This window comes from Seriola lalandi, unplaced genomic scaffold (genome assembly GCF_002814215.2).
Source record: "Seriola lalandi dorsalis isolate HSWRI2012SDOR001 ecotype SW California unplaced genomic scaffold, Sedor1 jcf7180002053976, whole genome shotgun sequence".
Taxonomy (NCBI): Eukaryota; Metazoa; Chordata; class Actinopteri; order Carangiformes; family Carangidae; genus Seriola; species Seriola lalandi.
Genome location: NW_019524529.1, coordinates 236,455 through 258,961, shown reverse-complemented (window position 1 = coordinate 258,961; position 22,507 = coordinate 236,455). Strand labels below are relative to the sequence as shown.

The following is a 22,507-nucleotide window of genomic DNA, read 5'->3' as shown; positions in this document are numbered from 1 at the left end:
TAAAATACACTACAGCCCCATGCAAATGATGTCTGGACAATGTTTGTTAAGTGGAGGGGTTTAGTGGACAATAAGTCGAATACCTTGGCAGAGCTGAGAGCTGGGGAACTGGGGTACGGGGTGCTGGAGGTCGAGTCCAGGTTTTCAGTAGAGGAGAAGGTGGCCTGTTCATGTTTCAGCAGGGAAGGCAGGCTAGAAGCACTGCAACTAGGGTTCACACCAACCTCTAGATCTGGCAACATAAGGGAGAGAGAAACAATCAAATTAGGAACAGAAAAACATTAGAAGTCATGGGAAACAAAAGGTGATAGTTTCATGTGAAAATAAAATCACATCTGTGATTTTCTGTGTGTGAGACAAGAAAAATATAAGTGAAAAGTTGATAAGTGCTGGAAAGACATTCCCAAACTTCAGAGTGGAAACATGCAAGAATTTGTCAATGCAGAATATTGACAGCCCATTCAGATTTGGGAATAGTGCCAGGAAACACCAGGTTAAAACCAGTAGAGATTGTGTGGTAATGAGACCCAGACAGAAAACTTTTCTCAAGGTGAGAGACAGTGTGTTACAGTTGCCTTTGTGCAGTCCTCATGCAGACATAAAGAGAGAATCTATCCACATTTGAGATTAGTGTCTCCTCAGCAGACAGACATGCAGCGTCTGTCTAGAGGCCGTCTACCTGTGCTACTGCTCTCTTCCCTATCGTTCTCACTCTTGCCACTGGTTTCGTAACCCAGGTCCTGCAAATCCACCTGCACGCCTTTGTCATCCTGCTCCAGAGCTGGCATTGGAGGCAATATATTTTGGGTTAGGAAGAAAACATTTAACATGTACAGAATCTTGTCTCTCTCCTTTAAGGTGTCCCTAGATCCATTTGGATTCACAAAAGGGTTTAACTTTACATGTATATGCCTTTGTAACATAATTAACACAAATTTGAACTGCTGAAGCGTGCACCTCTGTATGCGTTGTCTTACCTCTCCGTGCGGTTTCAGGGGAAGTCTCGGTTAGAGCAGTGGCCAGTTTCTCCTCCAGGTTTTTACATGCCTTCTTCTTCTCCCTCAGTGCCTTGTGAAGGGCCTCCAGTTGGATCTGAACACTTGGTGGTAGTCCCTTGCCATCCTGCACTGTCCTGTGGGCCTCGCTCTGCTCTTTACGGCCCCTCTCTTCTTGTAGGGAAGCCTGCAACTCTGAAATCCTGTGGGAGAGATCATTGAAGACCTTGTAGAGGAGAGAGAGATTTTGATGGAGATGGAGATTTTGATGTCCCTTTGTTTCAGCTGAAGCAGTGGACAGACTGCTGCTGGATTTGGCTGCTGGTTGGGTGGGTTCCTCCAGTTCTTTCCTTTCTTGCAGGGCTCTTGCAAGTTTGTCTAAATTCATCTGCAGGTTAGTGCTGATCTCTGATGATCTAGCAGAAGTGAAGGAGCCAGGATTTGTACAGTGTTCTGCTAGAGAGGCGATGGCAGACTCTGTTGCACTAAGGCAGTTCATTAGAACTTTGGTCATCTCCTGATTTAAACTAGTATTATCAGAACTTCCCATCGCTCCATGGTGTTCATCCGACTCCTTTCCTGCTGCTATCTGTCTTAAACATTTACCATCCTGGCCAGCACTGTTACTGTTGTAGCCCTGCTGTGCAGCAGCATCTGCAGTTCTCAGTTTTTCCTGCAGCTCTGCATTGAGCCTGTTCTGCTCCCAAAGTGCATCCTGCAAAGAGTCTGCGTGTCGTTGTAACTCCTGCATAGCATCATCAGTGTGTCCAAAAACATCTCTTGGGCTTTCTCTGTTTGAAAATGCATTCACCTGCTGTAAGGTGCCCTTTATCTTTGAGCAAACATCACTGATTTCTGGGTTCTTTTCTTGGCTGTCAGAGGAGGTGATGGCTTTCTCTGCCATGTTCAGAAGCTCTATAAGCTGGTTGTTGAGCTCCTCCTTGTCCTGTAGGGCTTTCTGCAGCTCCATGCATTTGATGTGGAGCGCTGCATCTGAACCTGCAGAACCTGGGCCCGGACTGGTGTGTGACCCAAAACCTCCCTGGCTGTCCAGGCTGCAGGCTGTCAGGTAAGCAATGGTGGATTCTGCAGCCTGTAAGGCCTCTACATACTGGCGATTAAGTTGTTCCTTTTCCTGAAGCTGAGTGTGGAGCTCTTCCCAATCAGCAAGTTGCTCACTGAGCTTCTTGATCAGGGCTTCTTTCTCCTGGCACTCTTGGTGTAGGAGCTCCAGCTGAGTGAAGAGAGCAGAGTCAGCCTGGGTGTTATCCAGCCTGTGTCCAGCTTCCGAGTCCTTGTCCGGCCCGACTGGACTGCCACTACAGTGTGAATATCTGATTGTGGAAGAAGGGGAAGTGCTTTGTTGGACTGATACTGGGGAGTCAGATTCTTCATGCAATTGCTGGTCAGACCCATAGACATCATCCAAATGAAGGTGCTGAAGTGCGTCAATTCTAACAGACTGCCTGTTGCTGCTGCTGCTGGCTTCCACTCTCAGTCTCACAGGAACAGGAAGGCGAGATTTGACACAAGCCTGCAATTGAAACAAATAGAACAGAACACATACAACAAAAACACAGAGTTAGAATTCATACAAACAGTGAAGTGGTGTGTCTTTCTATTACTATTGTTGTTCAAAACCTACCCCATGTTTTGCAACATCCTCTCGTCCGCTCTTCCTGTGTGACTGGCCTTTAGTTTGTGGACTCTCCATCCCCTCTGCAGTGCTGACAATTACGTCTGTTGTGACAGGGGTCTCCTCATCCGACACCTCGTTAGAGTTCTTCTCTCTCTTTTCCTTCGACATCTTGACTTGGAGTGTTTCCATACTCTGCCTCAATTCAGCCTGTCCATCACTGCTGTTCCCTGAGGCATCCGTGCTCTCTTTCTCTTTACACTCGGTAGATTTTTGTTCTTTCAGGAGACCCCGTAGCTCCACATTTTCTGCATTAAGTCTCAGCAGCTTCTCTCTGCAATAAGGGAAATCTGATAAGTTTACAGAGTCTTTTATTGAAAATAAGGAGTATCTAGACACTGCTGAAAACAAAAACCCACCTAAGGTGCGAGACTGATGTAGCCCCACAATCAGTCAGCAGGGATTTAAGTGCCATTATATCTCTGTTCTTCTCCCTAGAATCTCTCTCTCCAGCATCCAAAGTGTTGTTGCCAGACTGAGCATGCTCTCTACTCTGGCCAAGACCACTGTCCATACTCTCATCACCCAACAGCTTTCCAGACACCATCTAAAAATGACATTTTAGAAATATGATTTTAAGTCACATGCAAAATGGAATTCCTCATTAAATTAAAATTTATCTAAAAATATTTCAAAAGCCTCCCAAAGTTTACTAAATCATCTCTTTCATACCTGTCCTGGTTTGAGGTCTGTCTGGCTCTCTTTATCCCTACCAGGGTGATGCGTCCTGTCACTGTGAGCCAAAGGCTGTGTCTCCGGCATCTTCTCTAGCTGCTAGAGTAATGGGATGGGAGGCGAGTATGACACACATGGCTCGGTAAAAGAAAAACTTAATGAGGGAACAGAATCCATAAAACACTGCACAGTAACAGCAGAATGGCATGACGTGTCTAATGTGGTATGGCGAAGAGAGACCATTTCATGGAACACAGAGATAAAAAAACAGGGACTGGTTAGGAGAGGTGAAGGATAGAAAAAGACGGTATCTTCTACTACAGACAAGAAACAGACTTGTTAGAGAAATAAGACACATAATTGCACAGATTAAAGAGACATTAATAACAGGCTAGACAGAGCAGAGGTCAAGATGTAGGTTCAAAGGTTAGAAAGGAGCTACTATATATGGATGTTAGACAATGACTCAGACGTGATTCATCAAGTAATTTCAAAATGTGGACATAATCTATAAACATTATGCTGATAAATGACAAAAAAAGTCTCCTTTATTGTAAGATTTAGGAAATAAACTTTGATGCCATAGCTCCCTCCATGTGCAGCTGTCCTTCTGGCTCTTTTCTAACCTGTTTCCAGGGGCTACTGCTGGCCATGTCTTTGTCTTCTTTGTTGTAGGTGTCATGCTCTGACTTCTCCAATAGTGACAGTCGGCTCTGCAACTCGTTGTTCAAAGTCTGCAGTCTGCTTACACAGTCCTGCAGGTCCAGCACCTTAAGCACAGAAGCACAATCATTTATCCTTTGTCAGGATTTGGGGTTTTGGTGATGGATCTTGCCAAGTAATTAAATCATAGATACTATTCAAAATTTTTATGAGGCTATATATTCATAAGAGTGAGGGAGAATACTTTTGTTCAACAGATTTATTAGTTTAAAAAGGAATTCACCTTCTGTTTGAGCTCTTGTGGAGAGAGTAGAGTCAAGCTGTCATCCTGCCCCTCTCCCACACATATACTCATGTAGGAAGTCTGATCACCAATGAAACTCAAAGTGTCACCTGAAGCACAGAAAAAACATTACGATCACAAAAAGGATCCCATCTGCTTAAAACTGTTGAAAACTGCAGCTGGACTCATTGAAATGTGATTTATTCTGGTCGTACCACCATCATTGGCCCCACCAACCCCTCCTCCACGGTTCTGGATGGCTCCTAAGCGAGCCTGCAGAGAGGCATTCCAGCGCTGCGCATCTTCGAGCTGATGTCTCATGGTCTCAAGTTCTTTAGGGTCAATGTGGTCCATACCTGAAGAGATACACAGACGGTTACACGCAGCCATGTCTCTGGGTGACAAAGAAAGTACATTTCTGTATAAAGTAACAATGTTACAGCGTAGTAAAGCTATTTAAAGTATAGTTAAAACAGAATCTTTTCACTCTAAATTAACAATGATTCAGATGCTTTGTATGGTTTTGTATTGCAATTGTTTTCCACAACAATAAAAACCCTGGTGAAACAGGAACAGACTGGTCACGAAGCACAGATATTAGATAAGACTAAATCCAGTTCTAGAGAAAAATAAGAGACCAAATTATGATTGAAATTCAATAGTTTATCGGTATGTGTCTGTAAAATCTTACTTTTGATGGTTACCAAATTAAATATCATTTTAAACAAAAAAAAATCGAAACTTACTTTACATCTGTGGCAAATCAATGTAAACTAAACAAGTTGATTTGCTTGTTAGGGGAATTTTCTTATGATTTAATTTTATACATCTTGACATGCTTAGTAGATACATAACAAATCCCTTATTATTTGAATCAGGTAAGTGAATGGTGGAATTGAATAAGCCAAAAGGCTGCAGCGTGTAAAGACAAGTTTAGAATATATATATAATCAGTGTATTTTTGTGCATTTGCCTATGTATAACATGCATGCAAATATGCACAAGTTATATGCAAATTATAATGATTATATAACCAAAACAAGCAATGTGGAAACCTCATCATTGGTAATTACTGTAGCTACATCTATTTAGCATTCAGTGTGAATGTGAGCCATGGGCCTGTTACTTACAGCTGACCTATTTATACACCTGGCTCTATTTAGACAGGGGCGGGGTATGAGCATGCACTTCACATGCACACAGGCGAGAGCACACATGCATGTGGACAGGCACTGAAGTAATTTGGCTTAGACGACTACCTGAACGTACAGTGACACTTGTAATCAGTCTCAAAGGTGTGTCCTCATGTCACACTACATCTAAAGCACTAACTACATTAGCTATGTGATGTCATAAGACAATAACCTTAGGATTTTCTTACGGATCAATTTCAGAGGAGCTTCTCAATATTAGAATAGTCATTCTACATCACTGCAAGAATATTTAATACCTTTCTTAAAGTTGTTATATAATGACATGCTTATGCAACTGAATCTAATTCATGTCACAGATGGTTGGAAGGGTTGGATTAATGACCAGACGGGTGTTAGAGAGGTGATGCAGTCAACAGACAAGCAAATGTTTTAATGGAAGAGTCAAAGGAAGGCAGACAGCATGTTAACAGTGAGAGACAGAGAGAGGACAGGCCAACAGCAGCCTTTATTCACTTTTTTTTAAAATAAAAGGACAGACAAAGTGGGAAACAGTGTGGATAAGTGTGAAGCCTTTACATTTGAAGAGTGACAGAGAAAACAGAGGCAGCAAAATCTAGTATGGACAAAGACATGCAGATGAGGAGGTGATGATGTGAAGAACAGTAAACAGAAAGTGCACAAAGTAAGAGGAGTGAAGGGGCCAGGTGTACATGCAGAATGAAGTGACACATGGAGGGCAGGAGGTATTATTGGAGTAAACACACTGAACAATGAGGACAGGCGTGTTTGTGTGTCAACTAAGAGCTATGGACATCCATATTCCTGAGCTATAGATTCCTAACTGTGCTACCAACTTCAGTCATAAAGATACTCTTTTTCCTTCTCTATTTTCCTTTGTTACTTTTCTTTCATTCATTCCCCATTGTCATCAACCACCCAGTGTGTTTGCACTGCACCTTCTCTCAGTCTGGCTCTTTGTATCTCTCTCTCCAGGTCGTCCCTCAGCTCCTCATTAGTTTTGATGCTCTCCTCTAGCTGCTGCCTAAGGAGCTGCACTGCTGTCAGCTCAAGCTGCAGAGCATGGAGACGCTGAGCACTGCAAAACACACATATATATACACTTATAGTTAGATTTATTAATCAATAAAATAAATCTAATCAACATAATCTTTTCATTTTCACAAATTCATCAAATTATATTTTGTTGAGTGACCATTATCCCAATTCCTTACCTGTCCTGCTCCTTCACAGTCCTGACCAGGCTGGAGTAGAGCTGTTGTTCAGCTCTCAGGGCTTGGTTCAGAGCATCATGTTCCTGTTGCAAGGCTATAAGGTTGGGCAAAGCCTTAAGGGAGACAGAAAATGAGAGGTTGATGGTCTTAATGTCAAAGCATTAAGTGTAAAATATGTTGTTTTCTGTTTTTAGTTCATTAAGCAGAAAAGTATGTAAAGTGTTTGGTTTACTTCTTGCTGGCTGTCTCCACCAATCATAGTTCTCTCTCTTTGTGGGAGCCCAGGGAAAGATCTTTCCATGTCAGAGCCAATGACCTGATCCTGGGTATGATCAGGCCGACTGTCCCCTCTCTGACTGAGCCGCTGATGAAGAACCTGCTCAGAGACAGAAACAAAACATGAGATATCAGACTGCTGGAGGAGTGGTGAAGGAGTTCAAATGCAATCAGAAGAAAAGCTCCTTATCCAAAGCTGCTGTGTTTGAATCTGTGAATTGGGGGAATCCTTACATTGATAATCTCATCCTTGGTCTTCAGAGTCGCAGTCAGTGACTCAATATTAGCAGCCTGACCTTCATTGCGACCCTCCAGCTCAGATAGCAACGACTGTAGCTCTGCCAGCGAAATCTGGATGAGGAAAATAATGTAGGACATTACACAAAAAGACACCTATTTGCAATAGTGTCCAGATTATGGACATAATTAAATGCTTATAACCAACTGACCTTCAGTTCATTCTCCCTCTTCAGGGCTTTGTTAAGTGCCTCAGTTTTCTGTGCTAGCTCCTTCTTCAGGATGACGACTGTCTTCTTGGAGAGTGGAATGTTCTCCACATTATCCTCACTATTCCTCCTGGAGAGCTCAGCTTCAGTGCAGAAAAAAATAGAATGAGATGTAGGACTGACATGTACTCCAACTTAAAAATATCCAGTGAGCAGGTTTAAAAAGAATTAAAGGTCACACCTTCCGTCTCGTCCAACTTCTCCTGCATGATTTGGATAGTTTGTCTGAGCTCCAACACATGATCTGGCTCCTCCTTTTGCCTCATCTCTGCCAGGAACTGGTCCCTCTCCTGACCACGCTGCAGAAGCGTCTGGAAATTTAAAAAGGTATAAAGTCTGTTCACTTACCCATGTAAAACTAATACCTAAAACTTTGTGTTTCAGATAAGCCACAAAGTAATTTGAAATCAGAATGGAGGAAAGCAGTATGTGTTTTTCTCTTTGGGAGTTTTAATTTCCTCTCCTTGTTAGGCTTCTAAGTCAAGCACATTTTACTGCTGACTGACTGTGTTGGATCCCAGAGGAACTTACGTTGATGAGGCTGTCTTTTTCAGCAAGCAGGGCTCTGAGATCTGCAGTCTCTAAACAACCCTCCTGGGCTGATATGGAGCTTTGCTTCTCAGCAGTGGCAAGCTGCTGCTGCCTGTCAGACAGCTGCTTCTTCAGTTCCTGAATCTCTTGAGTGCGCTCTGACAACATGCGGTTGTAGTGCTCAGCAGAGTCCTGGAGAGACAAAAGAACAGATCAAAGCAATGAGAGGCTGAGTGGGTACATGGGTAATAAATTTAGTTACGCCAAATGAATAACTGAGACCACAGAAAATGGTTTCATAATTAAAGGCTGACCTTGAGAAGTTGGTCCTTGCTGCTAATTGTAGCCAGCAGTCCCTCCACAGCGCTCTCATTGTCAGCAACCAGCCTTTCCCTGGCCTTCATAGCCTCAGCCAACATAGCCTCTGTGACCTTTAACCTCTGGCCCATCTGTTCAGCAAAGTCACGTGCATGAGTCTGTGACTGGCTCAGCATTGATTCGGCCATTTCCTACAAAAGGTAGACAGGGTTAGAAAAATCTTCCTCACAGAAACATCAAATGATAAACAGCCCAGGTCTGAATGGTGAAAAACCACCACAAAACATATCTGCATATACAACTGAGGGTGTGTGAGGGTGAGTATTTGTCAACCAACATCCATGTCCTTTGTCTTGCCCTCCAGAGAAAGCTGTAGCTGGCTGATGATGGAGTCCTTCTCCCTCAGTGATCTGTTCAGGTTATCTTCTACATCTTGCTTGGCTCTCTGCAGGTTTTTTAGCGTGTTTGCAAGATGCTGCAGCTCCACATCCTTCTCCTTGATCAGACTGTCAAAACTCTACAAGGAGAGGAATGAGCAAACAGATACATTGAACTGAAGTCAAACCTCCCAAAAATATTTTCATTACTCTTTACAAAGGCAAAAGGCTAATTTCTGGCCTCAGTTTCCTCCGGTGATAGCTACTCACATTGATGGTTTCTTCGTTGTGAGAGAGTAAATTATTTAGCCTATCCAGGTCTCTTTCTTTCTCCCTTAGAGACAGCTGCAGCTGGTGAATCTCATTGTCTTTCTCCTCAATGGCAGCAAACTTCTCATCCAGTGCTTGCTGTGAGAAAGCAAACACAAGAACGTCAGAATCAAATTATAATTACCATGATGATAAGATTACACAGAAGGAATGCACACCTCCAGGGCCTTCTCCTTTTCCTTCAGTCTTTGCCGCAGCTTGGAAAGCACATTATCATTTCCTCCAGGGCTTTTGCTTTGCTCAAAGTCTCTGACCATGTTTATGTACTCCTGATGAACACAAAGAAAAAGCATTAATACACACAAAAATATTTCATAATTTGGTATAGAATCCTTATAAATGTAATGTTGTTATGTCACCTGTAGCTGCTGCTCTTTATCAGCCAGGGTGGATGTGAGCCGTTGGATGGTGACCTCATGGGCCTGCAGTTTCCTTTTGGTTTGATCCAGCAGCTCCTGGTACTGCTGCTCCAGAGCGCTCTCCCTCTCCCCAATCTCACCGCTTAGCTTCTTCAGCTGATTGTTGAGATCCTGGTGGGGGAAATGATAATACTGTCACACAAAAGCTAATATTTGTATGGGAACAGATTGCTAAAAAGACGATTTAGAATGCCAAATGGCTTTACTGGAAATATTCACTAGACAACTACTGTCCTCCTGCTGTCTTACATTCAGGGCCTTGTCTCCTTTCTTCTTCTGCTGTTGTAGGTCCTCCAGTTCCACCTCCAACTGTTCCTTTGTTTGCTGCAAGTCAGCCAGCTCTTGCTCCTTCCTTTCCAGTGCTCGCTGTAACTTTTGGGCTTCAAGCACCTTGGCATGGTGTTCCCCCTGGAGTTGGGCCAACTCTGTTTGCTTTTCCATTAATAGGTTTTGGTGTTCCTCTACTCCCTTGGGGAGATATATAAAAATATTTATCTTTTCAGAGACTGCAATTTGTATTTTCCTATAACATAGATTCTCTTTAATGTTTCTCTAACACACAGTTCCTAACCTCTTAGCAATATAGTCTATGAATACATGCAGAGCACGGAGTTAGTATTAACATTTACATGATCATACAGAGTCAAGGTTTGGCACTGTCTAACAAGGTGCAGAGCTTGCCTGGTATTTCTGCAGTTGGGCTTTATGTGCCGCCTCTCTAGCCTTGGCCAAAGCATCATCCCTGTCCTCAATCTCATGACACAGTTCTGCAATCTGCGCAATACACAGAGAAAGACAGACAGGTTGGTGTTAATGCATTGCATAACAGAGACTAGGGAGACCACAGACAGGTGACGTCTAGTCACATTTGATAACAGCTGTTACCATGACTACAATAAGTCAAATTTGTGATGATAGTATCAAACTTACCTCTTTTTCCTTTTCTCTGAGGACCTGACTCAGCCCCTGGATTGTTTTGTCTCGCTTCAGAGCATTTTTCTTCTCCAAGCTGAGTTCATTCTCCTTCTCCTCCAACTCCCCCGACAGGGTCTGTTTACATAAAATTAGGATCTCATTAAAAAAAAGAAAAAAAAAAAAAGAAACCTCTCTATCTAACACAAAAATTATTTTGGCAAAATGTTTTAAATATTTTATTTATATAGTCATCTCTGTGTACCTTGTTCTGAGTCTGGGTATCCTCCAATGTTTTTGTCAGGTTCTCATTGGTGCTTTTTGCCTGTGTGAGCTCTTCAGTCAGGTGCTTATTGACGGATTCCAGTCGGCTAACCTCACTCTTCTTCTCAGCAAATCCAGAGAGCAGACAAACACAGGAAGGGAAAAGGAAACTCAATTAATACTTGCAAGTATATATAGCATCAAAGCTGTTGTCTGTAACAGCATATTACCGGTGGCACAGTGGTTTGCCCAGCTGGAATTACTGAAAAGAACTACCTCCACTCTGACAGAGGTGTATTCATCATCAAATTCCTCTGCAAGGTCGTGCAGAGACTTCCATTCTGCCTCTCTGTGTCTGCGCTTGGCTCTGGGGTTGAGGTGGCCAGTACTTAACCTCTTCAGGACAGGGATTCGGCTCCCTGCAGGGGCAGGGACTTGTTGCTTGGAAAGGCAGCGTAGGAGCTGGATCAAGTCAGAGATCACAGATGGCTGACTTGGGGAGCTGTGGAGCAGTGCTCTGGCCTGAACCTTTCCTCCTGGGTCACCAGTGGCACCATGTCTGGCAACAAACACCTTGGGCTCCCTGAGTTTTAGTTTGGGTGGAGGGTCTGGAGGAGTGTCTGAGGAAATCTCTCGATTCAGGGATTGCAGGGATGTGGAAAGACCTCTGAATCCAGGTCTAGGCAGTGTGCCCTTACGTTGGACCAGGTCAAGGTATATGCTCTGTGAACGCTGGCGTGTGCCTCGGAGACCAAAGCTCTTCATTGAACCATCAAGCCATGCCCCTGATCCAAGCCTGCTGCTCCTGAGGCCTGAGCGCCCTAGGAATGCCTCTCTACTAACAATTCTATCCAGACTCACACACCTTCTCATGCGATTCTCCAAGTGACCACTTCCAAGCTCCCTGAACTGTTGTCCTTCAGACGACAGCTGACATAAAGCCTCATCATCAGGTGGCGTCTTGCAACTGGAGCTCTCTCCATCATTCTTGTCCAAGCTTGGGTTGTTTTTCTTGTAGACATGGACGATGCACTGGATCAGGTGTTCTTTCTCTGCCTGCAGCTTCTGGACTTGACTGTTGTGTTCATCCTGCAGCTGGCTGATGTTAACATCACACTGCACCACCTTCTCCAACTGGAAAACACATTTCCCACAGAGGAACTCTCCACGACCATCACGAGTCACCTCCCAGCCCAGCACATGGGACAAGATGATTTGTAGCTTCCTCTGTGCTGACGAGCTGAAGATCCAGCGACACTGGCTACCAACCAGACGAACACCACATATACGACACGGGTCCCTCATGGCACCTTATATCTTTCAGACTCACCCACTTGATACAAGTCCAAAAAGCCTTTCCTTGAGATACAAACTGTCCAGTGACCTAACGGCCGTCAGCCTGCCAGCCATGGAAGAGACATCTATCATTTTCCCTCACTGCATCAGCAAGAGAAGCACAGAGTGCAGAGTGCTGTAAGCCCTAAGCCTTTGATAATCCCTGCTCCCGCCTCTATTCCACTCTCCCCCACGCATTCAATCAGATCAAATCCTCTAGGACCGCTGCAGTGATCTGTGTTAGGGCCAGTGCCAGACCATCTCTAGAAAGCCTACTCCCAAATTCCATGATGAGGACAGCGGGTATGAAGGTCAGCTCCAGGGGACTGGTAGAGATCATAGCAGCCAGTCATTCTATACAGACATATAGCTCATCCTGACTGGCAGTACATCTAAAATCACCTTCTAAGATTAGAGGTGTTTTCTGGCAACCATTGCTGTCACACATTCCATTACACCTCTGTCACAGAGAGAGCACTCGAAGTTTTGTCATCCCCAAAAACATCCCAGGTAGACACATTTTCCCTGTCTTCAAAATCCTTTGCACTACATGCAGTACATTCTTTTGTTTACTCAAATTTGACAAAAATTAATAAATGGCACTGTTTTGTTTTGTTTAACAAAGAAGGGTGGCCATAAATAACTCTCAGAGGAACTGCCTCCAGACAGCATGGTAATCCAGTCTTAACACCGTGACCTGAGTCCAGACGGCAAGGCCTGACAAAGAACCATGGATGGACACTGCCCAACTAACAGCTTTCTACCCTGAACATTAGTAAAGCAGTACTTTCACCAACAGCCTGCATAATGCTTTGATGACCACTTTCAAAGTGCACTGCAAAATGCCCATTGTGTCTCTACATAATGGGCATTTCTAAAACTTTATCTAAAGTAACAAACTAGGTTATTTAGACATTTAACTACCATCCATCAAACACTGAAATACATCATATCAGCCCAATCCAAACAGTTTGCATTTAATGTTAAGAATATGTCATAACATTCAGCCTCCAGACACAGAATCTAAAACCATATAACTGATATAAAGACTATAAAGACAGGGATAGAAGAATGACTTAAAAAGACTCCATTGCAGGTTTACTAAGCTGTTATTTACAGGATTATGGGATATTGGGAGATTACTCTTTACATTACAAACATCAGTCTAATGTCAGGCAAAACAAGTGATCATCAAGGAGCACCAACAGAGACAATTCTGACTGCTCCAAACTCCGTTCTTTCCCTAATAGTAATAATGTTGTAAGCTTCCTGTTGTGAAACCAACATTTGACATTTCATTAAAGCCCCAAGGTTACCACAGGTAGGTGAAAGCACCCTGTCTCCTTACCGAAGCATGGAACAAAAATAAAACTGTCAAAAGAAAAACCCAGACGATCCTCTGAAGTCGACAGCGTCTACTCTGGCACAGCACAGAACATAACCTATGGTCATCTGATGGTCTTTGAATGTTTGGGTTTGAAAGACATTTTTGCACATCTGAATGAGTTAGCTTTTGTTTGAGGCAAGAATGATATAACAATAAATGACATAAAAAGTCTCCCAATGGGAATGACTAAAACAGCCAAAAGATCTTAAAAATAAAAAAAGGAAAAAAGAAATTCGACATTTGGAAAGAAGCCAAAAGAAACAGAGTCTAAATGGTCAGCCAGAAGTCAGGGTCACTGTGCATTAATAATTTTATGGGATAACATGCACATTTACAGAGTAAAAAATCCAAATAACACCAACCTGATGGTCGGGTTGCCTTTTGTCCTTCTCGATATGTAGCTCGTCCCTCAGTGCCTAAAGGGTGACAGTCAAAGGTCACTCTGATGTCTTTTCATATTTCAAGTAGTGCTGAATTTAGCGACTGGAATTAAAGTGGTAATAAAATATATTTTTCTGAATATGCTGTATATACTCTTAAAACAAGGCAACCAATGAATGAAAATAATTTGGTGAGTTTTGTCATAATTACAGAGGGAAGTTCCAAATCCTTATCAAGATATGAAAGTCGTACCTCAAGTTCCTGATCTTTCTCGGCAATGAGATCAGACAGCTGTTTAACACAGTCAGCTGACGGTGCATCAGTCTGTTGGTCTGCACTTTTATTCTGATGGATCAAAGCTTCATGGTTCTTTAACGTGATCTTGAGCTGCTCTATAATACTGGTGTGAGCAAAGAAAAATATTGGAAACCCTTAGTTCTTCATACAATAAAAAAGCAATGAATGAATGTGTCTGTGCTCATCTCTTGTGTTCCTACTTGTCTTTCTCCTGCAGGGCCTGCTGCAGGTCCTGCACTGGGACTGGGACAGGGGTGAAGGTGCTTGGTGGACCCATGGCTTGGAGCTGTTTCTCCATGTTAATGTTCTTACGCTTTTCCTGCTCAGCAATGGCTGCCATCTTCACGACCTCTTCCTCTGCTGTTCGCAAAGACTGACAAGAGGCAAAAACACCAAGTGAGAATCTGCTCCAGCAATTACCACCAGTGGTGACTGTTATGAGTGTCCTACCTTGGATAACTTTATAATGTACTGCATACTGGTCAAGAGACTGAAATCATTTTCTGACTCACCTGTTCCAGGTCAGCTATCCTCTTGTTAAATGCGTCTCTAAGTGCATCCATCTCTCTCTGAGCTTGATCTCTCACACGCTGGGGTTCTCCTGATTCACGACCAGCCAGACTCTCCAATGCTTTCCTAAAAAAACCATTAAAAGGGAGATTAGGTTAGTGTGGACATACATTTTCAGCACTAGGATTCCACGACATCTACCTGCCACCTGAAACGACAGCAAAGGTGAACCTAGCCGACATTGTACACATACACAGTAGGATTGTATAGGGAACAATACTTACGATGCAGACACAAGTAGCTCCTGTTTCTCTGCCAGTTCCCTCTTCATAGACTCCAACTCCACTTTCAGCTCAATATTCTATAAAACAGAAAACATTCAGTCCATTATAGCACAGGTCCGACATCTGGAGGCATCACAAAATCACTGGCACAAACGGTGAAAAGATATTACAGAGATTTTTGAGGTGCATTGTTAATTAATATGACCAATTTAATAAAGCTCAAGGTTTATCTTGGAGTGTGTACATAAAGATAACATTCTTACATGACACTTCACTTCTCAAATTCACTGGGAAAAAAAAGAAGATAAGAAACACAAGTGGCCCTAATGAGATTCCAATGGGCTTACATCTCACTCCAAAACAGCAACAATGAAAAGGCAGACGGCTGTTCTAAGATCATAAAAGTGGGATTTTAGTTGAACAAAACCCAGCTGTTGTTGTGGCTGAAGTTGTGATCTCATTTAGTCCCAGTAGGAAACGCTGAGTCACATGCAACATGAGGCACTGAGGGGCAACATATGTGCATGACAAAGACATAGAGGCTAAGGCACATTTTTGCATATTAAAGTAAATACAACACCGTTTTGAATATGTCCTCAGTGGAGTCGTCACATTTCTGCTGGATGCGCTCCTCCATGAAGTAAATGCGCAGCTTCAGGTTGAAATTCTCTTTCTTCAGAGCTGTGATTTGCTGCAGATTAAAATAAGAAAATGCATTTTAATATACAGCAGGAAAATAACTGGACATTTTTATTGAAAAAGTTGAATTAAAAAATTTTAGTCCCTGTCTAGTCCCAAATTAAATTGGAATTTCCTTTACTTGTGTCCAATGATAAGAAAACAAGGCTAAGTCAAATAAATGTGGGTCAAAGAATAACAGCAGTCCAGCACATTATCTGGGGGAGAAACCAGGAGGACATGTTTACATGGCAGAAAATGACCATGTGTATGGTTATTGTTAAAATGAAGGGAGTCCTTCTTGCCTGTATGTGTGTTTGGGTGCGTATGTGTGTGAAGTAGACTGTGCATCATTGTGCTTCAGGCTCAGAACAGCATACATCTGGTAATGGGGGTTGGGGTTGACTGTCAAAGGGAGGAGGTAGAAGTTTAGACCCCTCCGTAAACCTCTAATCGTGCAGCCAGCACAAGCCAAAAATCTGAGCATGCATTCCACTCAAATGCTGAAATATAGGCTTCAGCCTACCTCAATCCTCCTCCTACAAACGCTCTTCATCACTAAATCTCCATAAATGGTCAGCATGGCTTGGTTTTAGTCAGACCGAGGATCAGGTTTAATAAATCCTAATAACCTGTTTGTAGTGGTGGGGTAAAGCTGACCGCATAACCTCATACTTACAAGCTCAGTCACATTAACTCATAAAATGCAACGAGAAGCCTATACCAACAAGTTATATATAAAATATAACCTTGATGATACAAATCACTCACATTCTCATAGTCCTTCATGGTGAGAGCTTTGATAGGGGACATCTTGTCAGGAAAGGTTGGAGCTGTAAAACAACAAAGTATTAGATATTTACTCATTTGAGTTACATCTGCTGAACAATAGAGTCTCTATGACATGAAGAACCTTCTCTGCTTACAAGAACAACTCATACTCTCAGCTCTCTTCAGTCTGTTTATCTAAGAGAGATGAATAAAAAGAGAAAGTAGTCTTGTTTTTCAATGCAGAGACATCAGAGGTGAGACCGTTCCTTGAGAACTGCCCTGTTCAGACCAGCTGAAAGCAGCACACAGCTGATCATGTAACACTTGTCAACAACACATTTCACAACACTAACTCCTGATTCATAGTTTGATGGCCTAACAGGAAAAGCTCCATCAATGCTCACACTTGCAGTACCAGTTGAGTGTTGATGTACATTTTATTTCCAAATTAGAGATGTCAATGTTGCAGAACAGTGCATGCTAATAAACATAAATCCAGACCTCACTTTAAAATACCCTCTTTTAAATTACTCTCTTAATTCCTGGATCTAGTATAACTGATAGTGCTGACAGAACTACTGAGGCCACCATTGAGGAGAAGCTAAGAGTAAGCACAAGTGGAAGATGGGTAGCTAGCTAGACAGCAGAAGGAGCAGGAGATGCTGCCTGCTGACATGGATGGAAATATGACCATGGGGTTACAGTAGATTCAAATTCTATGATAATTCTGTATTTTCTGCTTGGGGCTTCATTTGGGTATTTAGGGTTCAGCTACAGTACATTACCTCAAACCCAGTTTGGCATTTGAAAATTGTAATTTCTTGTTACTGATTGGCCGTAAACCAATACTGTTATATTAAGTCAATTTATTAGTCTAGTTCTAATCATTTTATAGTCAAATTTATTGTTATAAATGTTCTGTTTTTGGCTACACAACATATTGAATAGCTGATGGATCAAGGTACTTGATGACATTGATCTAAAAGCCATGAAAATTCAATATCGCTATATAGCAATCCTGCAATATTGACTACACAACAGCTGCATAAATACACATACATACCAGGCTGAAAACAATGTTACTTTTTAGCTGAAAGATCCAATCATAATACTGCAGTTGTCAGTGTTTGCCTTGATGTCACTATGCGTTTATCCACACAGCTGACTTGACAGAAAGCCACAGATGCTGACCTATATCTATAAATTAGTTGCTTACTGTCTTGTGTGTATTGGTCCAACCCTGAGTATATGTAGGCACACAACAAGAGCATGAGAGTGAACTAGAAATAGGATTAGCTAATTAAGATCATCCAGCAATCCCTCATCACAGCTTTGGAGACACAACTGGGGGAGGAAACAGCAACGATTCAGCAGCAGTATTAATTAATACACAGGGGAGTGTCACACCTGAGCAAGAGAAAGAACAGTGAGAGAACAATAGAAAGTCTTTCTGTACCTGTCATGCTGTCTGTAGAATATTCTCCAGCATCTATGGAGTCTGGCAGTCTGCAGCTGGAGACAAAATCATGTTGTTAGTGATACAGCCTAATCAATAACTATGAATATTTAGAAAAGGGATCATCAGTTCATTGTACACACATACACTGATTGTTATGGTTTTTGAAAAACACCAATGCGAGGTCTTTATGCATTACTCACGCTGGCCAGTTCCACTAAGCCCTAAGGACGCTCCAAAAATAGCTTAAGAATGACTCTCTGCTTCATTTACATCCACTCTGGCAGAGCCTCTTCTCAGTGTGTGTATATATGTGTGTGTGTGAGTGTGAGACCATGTGCCAGTGGCAGCCTAACTCTCATGTTCAGACAGAGGAGGAGAGAAAAACAGACAAACCAGTGGACGGAGAAGGCTTTCATTGGTAGACAAGTAGACTACTGTGGCTCTGATCAGCTAAGCATCACACAGTGATGGGACAGTGGCGTCACTCACAGACACAGTACAATGCACCAAACATCAGCAACACACATCTGGATCACAATGACACTAAAGGAAGAAGGGCTGCACTGACACAACAGAAAAGCACCACTTGCACATGTAGTAATGCCAGTTATCAAAAATGAGAACAAATCTCTTCTAGCAAATCTGTTTTAAGAGGGAAATTACTGGCACAAACAAAAAACATGAACCAGTTGAGCTCATGTTCCTCGACCTCAACCTTTGTGTCTAATAATATGATGTCCTGCATTGAATAACTTCCTCCCATACCTCCCCTGGCAGTGGAAGCACAGTGGCTCTGCTGCTTGTCTAGTATATTTTCAGCACAGATCTACAGGTCCATATCTCTCTCTTTTTTATTTATCTACAAATTGATATGTTTGATTTTTTTTAATTTTTTTATATAGAACTTGTTCTATATGTAAAATGTCATTACTATAAATGATACAATAACATTGAGGATATCTGCACAAATTACCTCTTAGTAAAACAGGACTTAATGATCATTTCAGAGTTGTTTAAAACTGCAACAGTTACATTGCTATTTGGTGTTTCTATTGAAAATTTGATGAGTCAGACAAATATGATTCTTGATCCATTTTTTTTCCAAATTCAATCCTTTTCCCAGCTTTTTGTGACTCTGGGAACTCTGGAAACATCCCTGCTAGATTTACACTTTATTTATAGCTTCCATGGTGTCAGACTGCAAAAGTAAACCATATTGACTCAGTTCTTCTCCATCTCCGTTTTGCTTTAACACCCAGCACACTATAAAGTTGACCACCATGAACCAACATGTCACATTGGAGAAAAGGAGGTACAACACCAACTGAAATTATTTTGCCACCTTGCACTTGTATTCAGGCTTTTTGATGCTTATCAACACTTTAAAAATGATTTCATGTAAAAATGAGTCAACATTCCTTGTTATACAAGGTGAAACAATAAAACATGGAGAATATGAGCAGCAAGAGCATAATAATGCTCCACAAAACTCTGAGGGTCAGTGAAAACGTGTTGATAATTCTTGCATCACTTAGGTTTCACATGCCAACCAACTCCTTCCTGTGTTAATGGAAAGGAAGCACTCTAAAACAACCAGCCAGACTCTCCAAAGTCATGATAAGAGTAAAAACACTAAACCTAAACATGTGGAACAACTTCCATAGCAACTGTCCCAAATGAAACGCCCTAATAAAAAACTGATGATATTAAAACACATCTCTGTCTGTGTCGTAGATGAAGTCAGTGCTGCAGCTCTAGTAACCCCTCCAGCACACAGTGGAAACAATGCAAGAGCCTGTAAACAGCGACTTCCTCTTTTTTCTCACTTTTTTCAGCTGCTAGTGACAAACACGAAAGTAGCTCACAACAATATCACTACAGTAATTAATGAAAACAACAATATGTGAAGCGACTCACAGTACTCAAACTGCCATATTTTTGAAACTAAAAGAGTAAAGTGAATCAGGTTTCAGAATTACCGAATAAGTAATTTACACCACACATATCAGCTAACATCTTCGATTACTGAGGCACGCTAACCACCTGGATGACTGCGTTTACACAACACAGCTGGGCTAGGAGATTTAAAAGGAGACTAACCAAGGACGCTACAAACTTAAACGCGGAGATTGTATATAACTAGTTTTTCAGTGAAGCAGAAAGAGCTATAGACTAGCTATATTCAGCAGGCACTATCCACCAACAGCACTATAGAGCAGAGCTAATGCACGGTTCACCTACCACATTCACACTCTTCTCTCGTGTCACGGAGAGGACGCGGGAAAGAACAAAACAAAAAAAAATATGACATGTTAACTCCACATTTTGTGTAAAGAGTGCGGGGAGACGTCGCTGCTGCTGTCTGAACCCCGCTGTAAACTGGCTCTGATTATTTCCGCTTTCTTTCACTCTCTGTTTGACAGGTCAACAAGGCGACCTACCAAAGCGGTAATATCACAGCAACATCCAATGAGCTGAATATGATTTATAACGGTAATAACAAGTGGAAGTGTGTGCATGACAGGCGTCATGTACCAATGTTGCCACAGCACTCCTTTGTGTGAAGGAGGGGGTCATTTTGCTTTTAGTCCCCAGATCTTTTCTTAATTCAGTCTCCGTTTTTTGACAAAGTGAAACTTGCATCACACAACGACGTTATTTCCAGGTAGAAATGTTCGCTGGATTTGATAACGTATTTCTTAAATAAAAGAAACATTTTGTGTTTGAAAGAACATGATTTCCATATAGTCAGTGAAATATCTTACTGTAGACACAAAATGAACCTGAAGAAGACGGTTACTAACTTATTGGCAGCTCACTAGTGGTTGGCTAGGCCAACTTATTTGGTTTTTTCCAGAACAAATAACGAAACCAACACCACAGATGGCCAATGCAACACAATGTTAGATATAAAACTTATAATCCTCCAAATGTCAGATGACCTAACGTTACTCCCAAAAGAGAAATAAATAAAAGTAATTTCTTATTAAACTTAACGTTATAAAACTACACAATAAGCCATATGCAGCTAATTACTGGAGGTAAACCTAAAGTAACTTAATTCAGTAGCACTATATATGTAAGGCACAACAACTTGAGTGGTTCTGTGTTGTTCCAGTTATTAGCCAGGGCCCATGCAGCGGTAACTAGTCACTGCTCGGATTAGTGTGTTAGCTGTAATGTACAGCAACGGTACTACATGCTAGCGCTAGCTCGCTAGCTATCATTGGTCGTTTTACCTTCCGTTGATGTCAACGGGGAGCGTCACATCGTCCCCCACGACGGAATCCATATTAGCGGTTCACTTATATTATGTTCTCGCCACAATAATATGACATTTTATGGACCAGACGGTGTGTAAAGTTAAAGCGGGACGGGATTCAAAATAGTCCAGGCTACCGCCATCATGATATGGTAAACGTCACCACTGTGCACGTTGGAAACTGTTGCTGCCTTCAGGCTGTGTAGGAAATGTTTGAACTTACTACTGAAATCATGTAGTAGGTACCTCATAAAAGAGGAATACAACAATGTAAATTCATAATAACACAGATTCTATGCTATGATTAGTTTAAGCTCCATGTCGATATTTGTTAAAAAATAATGCTAAAATGTAAGATTATTGTTGACGTTGTGTAAATCACATCATTTTTCCAACAGCAAGAAAGGCATCGTAACACTGGGTGGATACTGGGACTAAGCGATTGGCCAAAACAAACACTTTGGGGAGGTTCATAAAGGATCAAAAATAAAGACGCTGTCGGGTGAAGAATTTGCCTTTGGTATCAAGCCAACTCTGACTACATACCTTATGGACGAAAGTTACGTATTTTTATTTACAGGGCCCAAAGATCCATATCATTTAGACCTATGAGGAATGTCATTTCAGAGTCATTCAGATTGTCACGAAACCGACCCAAAACTGGAAGTTTGGCATAAATAGCCAGCATAATTACTATTTACAGGAGAGAGACATAGATTTTAGGAAGTCTTTAAGATGGAGTGACTGAAACTTGAGACAGCTGACTTGTGTGTGTCTGTCTCTCATCGAAATGTTAAGAGTATGCTTCAATATAATGTGTATGTGTGTGGTGAGTAGGATGGTGGGCGTGTTGCATGGTGGGGGCGGCATAATTAACACTTGCACCAATGAATGGGTTATTTATAACATTTGGTAGACATGCAGGCTACAATAATGACTGTAGTTTGAGCATTTTATCACCCATTTAGCAAAGTTCAGAAAAGGCCAAAAAAATCCATCGCTTCCTTGGTATTGAGCTGGCTCACCTACACATGAAATCAATCCAGACAACAATAGCGCCATCATGTGGTGTAACTGTTAATTTCAGTGGGGCTAGAGAAAGTATTTTATTGTAGAGCATAAAAGTAGTGTGACGTTTCACCAGGGAAGTGAATTTTTAACGTTGCTGATGTTAATCATATTGTATGTGTTCTTCCCTCCCATTTGCAGCATGTCAGTTTCTGTATCTACCCAACACACACTCCCACACACAACACGCGTGTCTCAGGCAAACACATCATAATTAGTTTCCACGAAACACCCACCACTCCCTTCTCATACAACTGGCTCAACCAAGGCTGGATTACCACCCGGACAATGCAGACAGCTGCTCATGTGGTCACTTCACATGTCACTTGATTTAGGTAATCTGATCAATTGCGAATTTGTATATTATATTATATATTTTATAGCATTAAGTAATTTTGTGGCCCTGTCATGGAGAGGAGCCCTGTATCAAAATCTATCTCAAAG

At 41.9% G+C, this 22,507-nt stretch overlaps 1 protein-coding gene across 9 annotated transcripts in view; it reads right to left on the bottom strand.

Annotated features, from left to right (window-relative positions):
* Nucleotides 1-21,137, bottom strand: part of cdk5rap2 (CDK5 regulatory subunit associated protein 2) — a 31,034-nt gene extending 9,897 nt beyond the window's left edge. For 3 of the 9 annotated variants that reach the window (XM_023402673.2, XM_023402679.2, XM_023402676.2), the window contains exons 1-26: nucleotides 10,908-11,996; nucleotides 10,633-10,752; nucleotides 10,386-10,505; nucleotides 10,137-10,229; nucleotides 9,705-9,923; nucleotides 9,396-9,566; nucleotides 9,195-9,305; nucleotides 8,977-9,114; nucleotides 8,667-8,846; nucleotides 8,326-8,520; nucleotides 8,012-8,203; nucleotides 7,662-7,791; nucleotides 7,424-7,563; nucleotides 7,209-7,325; nucleotides 6,931-7,074; nucleotides 6,699-6,811; nucleotides 6,423-6,562; nucleotides 4,528-4,668; nucleotides 4,313-4,422; nucleotides 3,993-4,136; nucleotides 3,364-3,465; nucleotides 3,051-3,238; nucleotides 2,641-2,965; nucleotides 978-2,529; nucleotides 680-781; nucleotides 84-232 (exon numbers count right to left, since the gene is read on the bottom strand). In XM_023402673.2, coding sequence (XP_023258441.1) covers nucleotides 84-232; nucleotides 680-781; nucleotides 978-2,529; nucleotides 2,641-2,965; nucleotides 3,051-3,238; nucleotides 3,364-3,465; nucleotides 3,993-4,136; nucleotides 4,313-4,422; nucleotides 4,528-4,668; nucleotides 6,423-6,562; nucleotides 6,699-6,811; nucleotides 6,931-7,074; nucleotides 7,209-7,325; nucleotides 7,424-7,563; nucleotides 7,662-7,791; nucleotides 8,012-8,203; nucleotides 8,326-8,520; nucleotides 8,667-8,846; nucleotides 8,977-9,114; nucleotides 9,195-9,305; nucleotides 9,396-9,566; nucleotides 9,705-9,923; nucleotides 10,137-10,229; nucleotides 10,386-10,505; nucleotides 10,633-10,752; nucleotides 10,908-11,936 — 6,165 coding nt within the window. In that variant the 5' untranslated portion in view covers nucleotides 11,937-11,996. Of the gene's footprint in view, nucleotides 1-83; nucleotides 233-679; nucleotides 782-977; nucleotides 2,530-2,640; nucleotides 2,966-3,050; nucleotides 3,239-3,363; nucleotides 3,466-3,992; nucleotides 4,137-4,312; nucleotides 4,423-4,527; nucleotides 4,669-6,422; nucleotides 6,563-6,698; nucleotides 6,812-6,930; nucleotides 7,075-7,208; nucleotides 7,326-7,423; nucleotides 7,564-7,661; nucleotides 7,792-8,011; nucleotides 8,204-8,325; nucleotides 8,521-8,666; nucleotides 8,847-8,976; nucleotides 9,115-9,194; nucleotides 9,306-9,395; nucleotides 9,567-9,704; nucleotides 9,924-10,136; nucleotides 10,230-10,385; nucleotides 10,506-10,632; nucleotides 10,753-10,907; nucleotides 11,997-13,715; nucleotides 13,770-13,986; nucleotides 14,135-14,231; nucleotides 14,405-14,543; nucleotides 14,668-14,825; nucleotides 14,903-15,405; nucleotides 15,517-16,274; nucleotides 16,337-17,730; nucleotides 17,787-19,974; nucleotides 20,120-20,972 lie in introns of those variants that run through there. The other 6 variants (XM_023402674.2, XM_087173016.1, XM_023402678.2 and 3 more) reach the window with 5 other exon arrangements.
* Nucleotides 21,138-22,507: the final 1,370 nt, after the last annotated feature.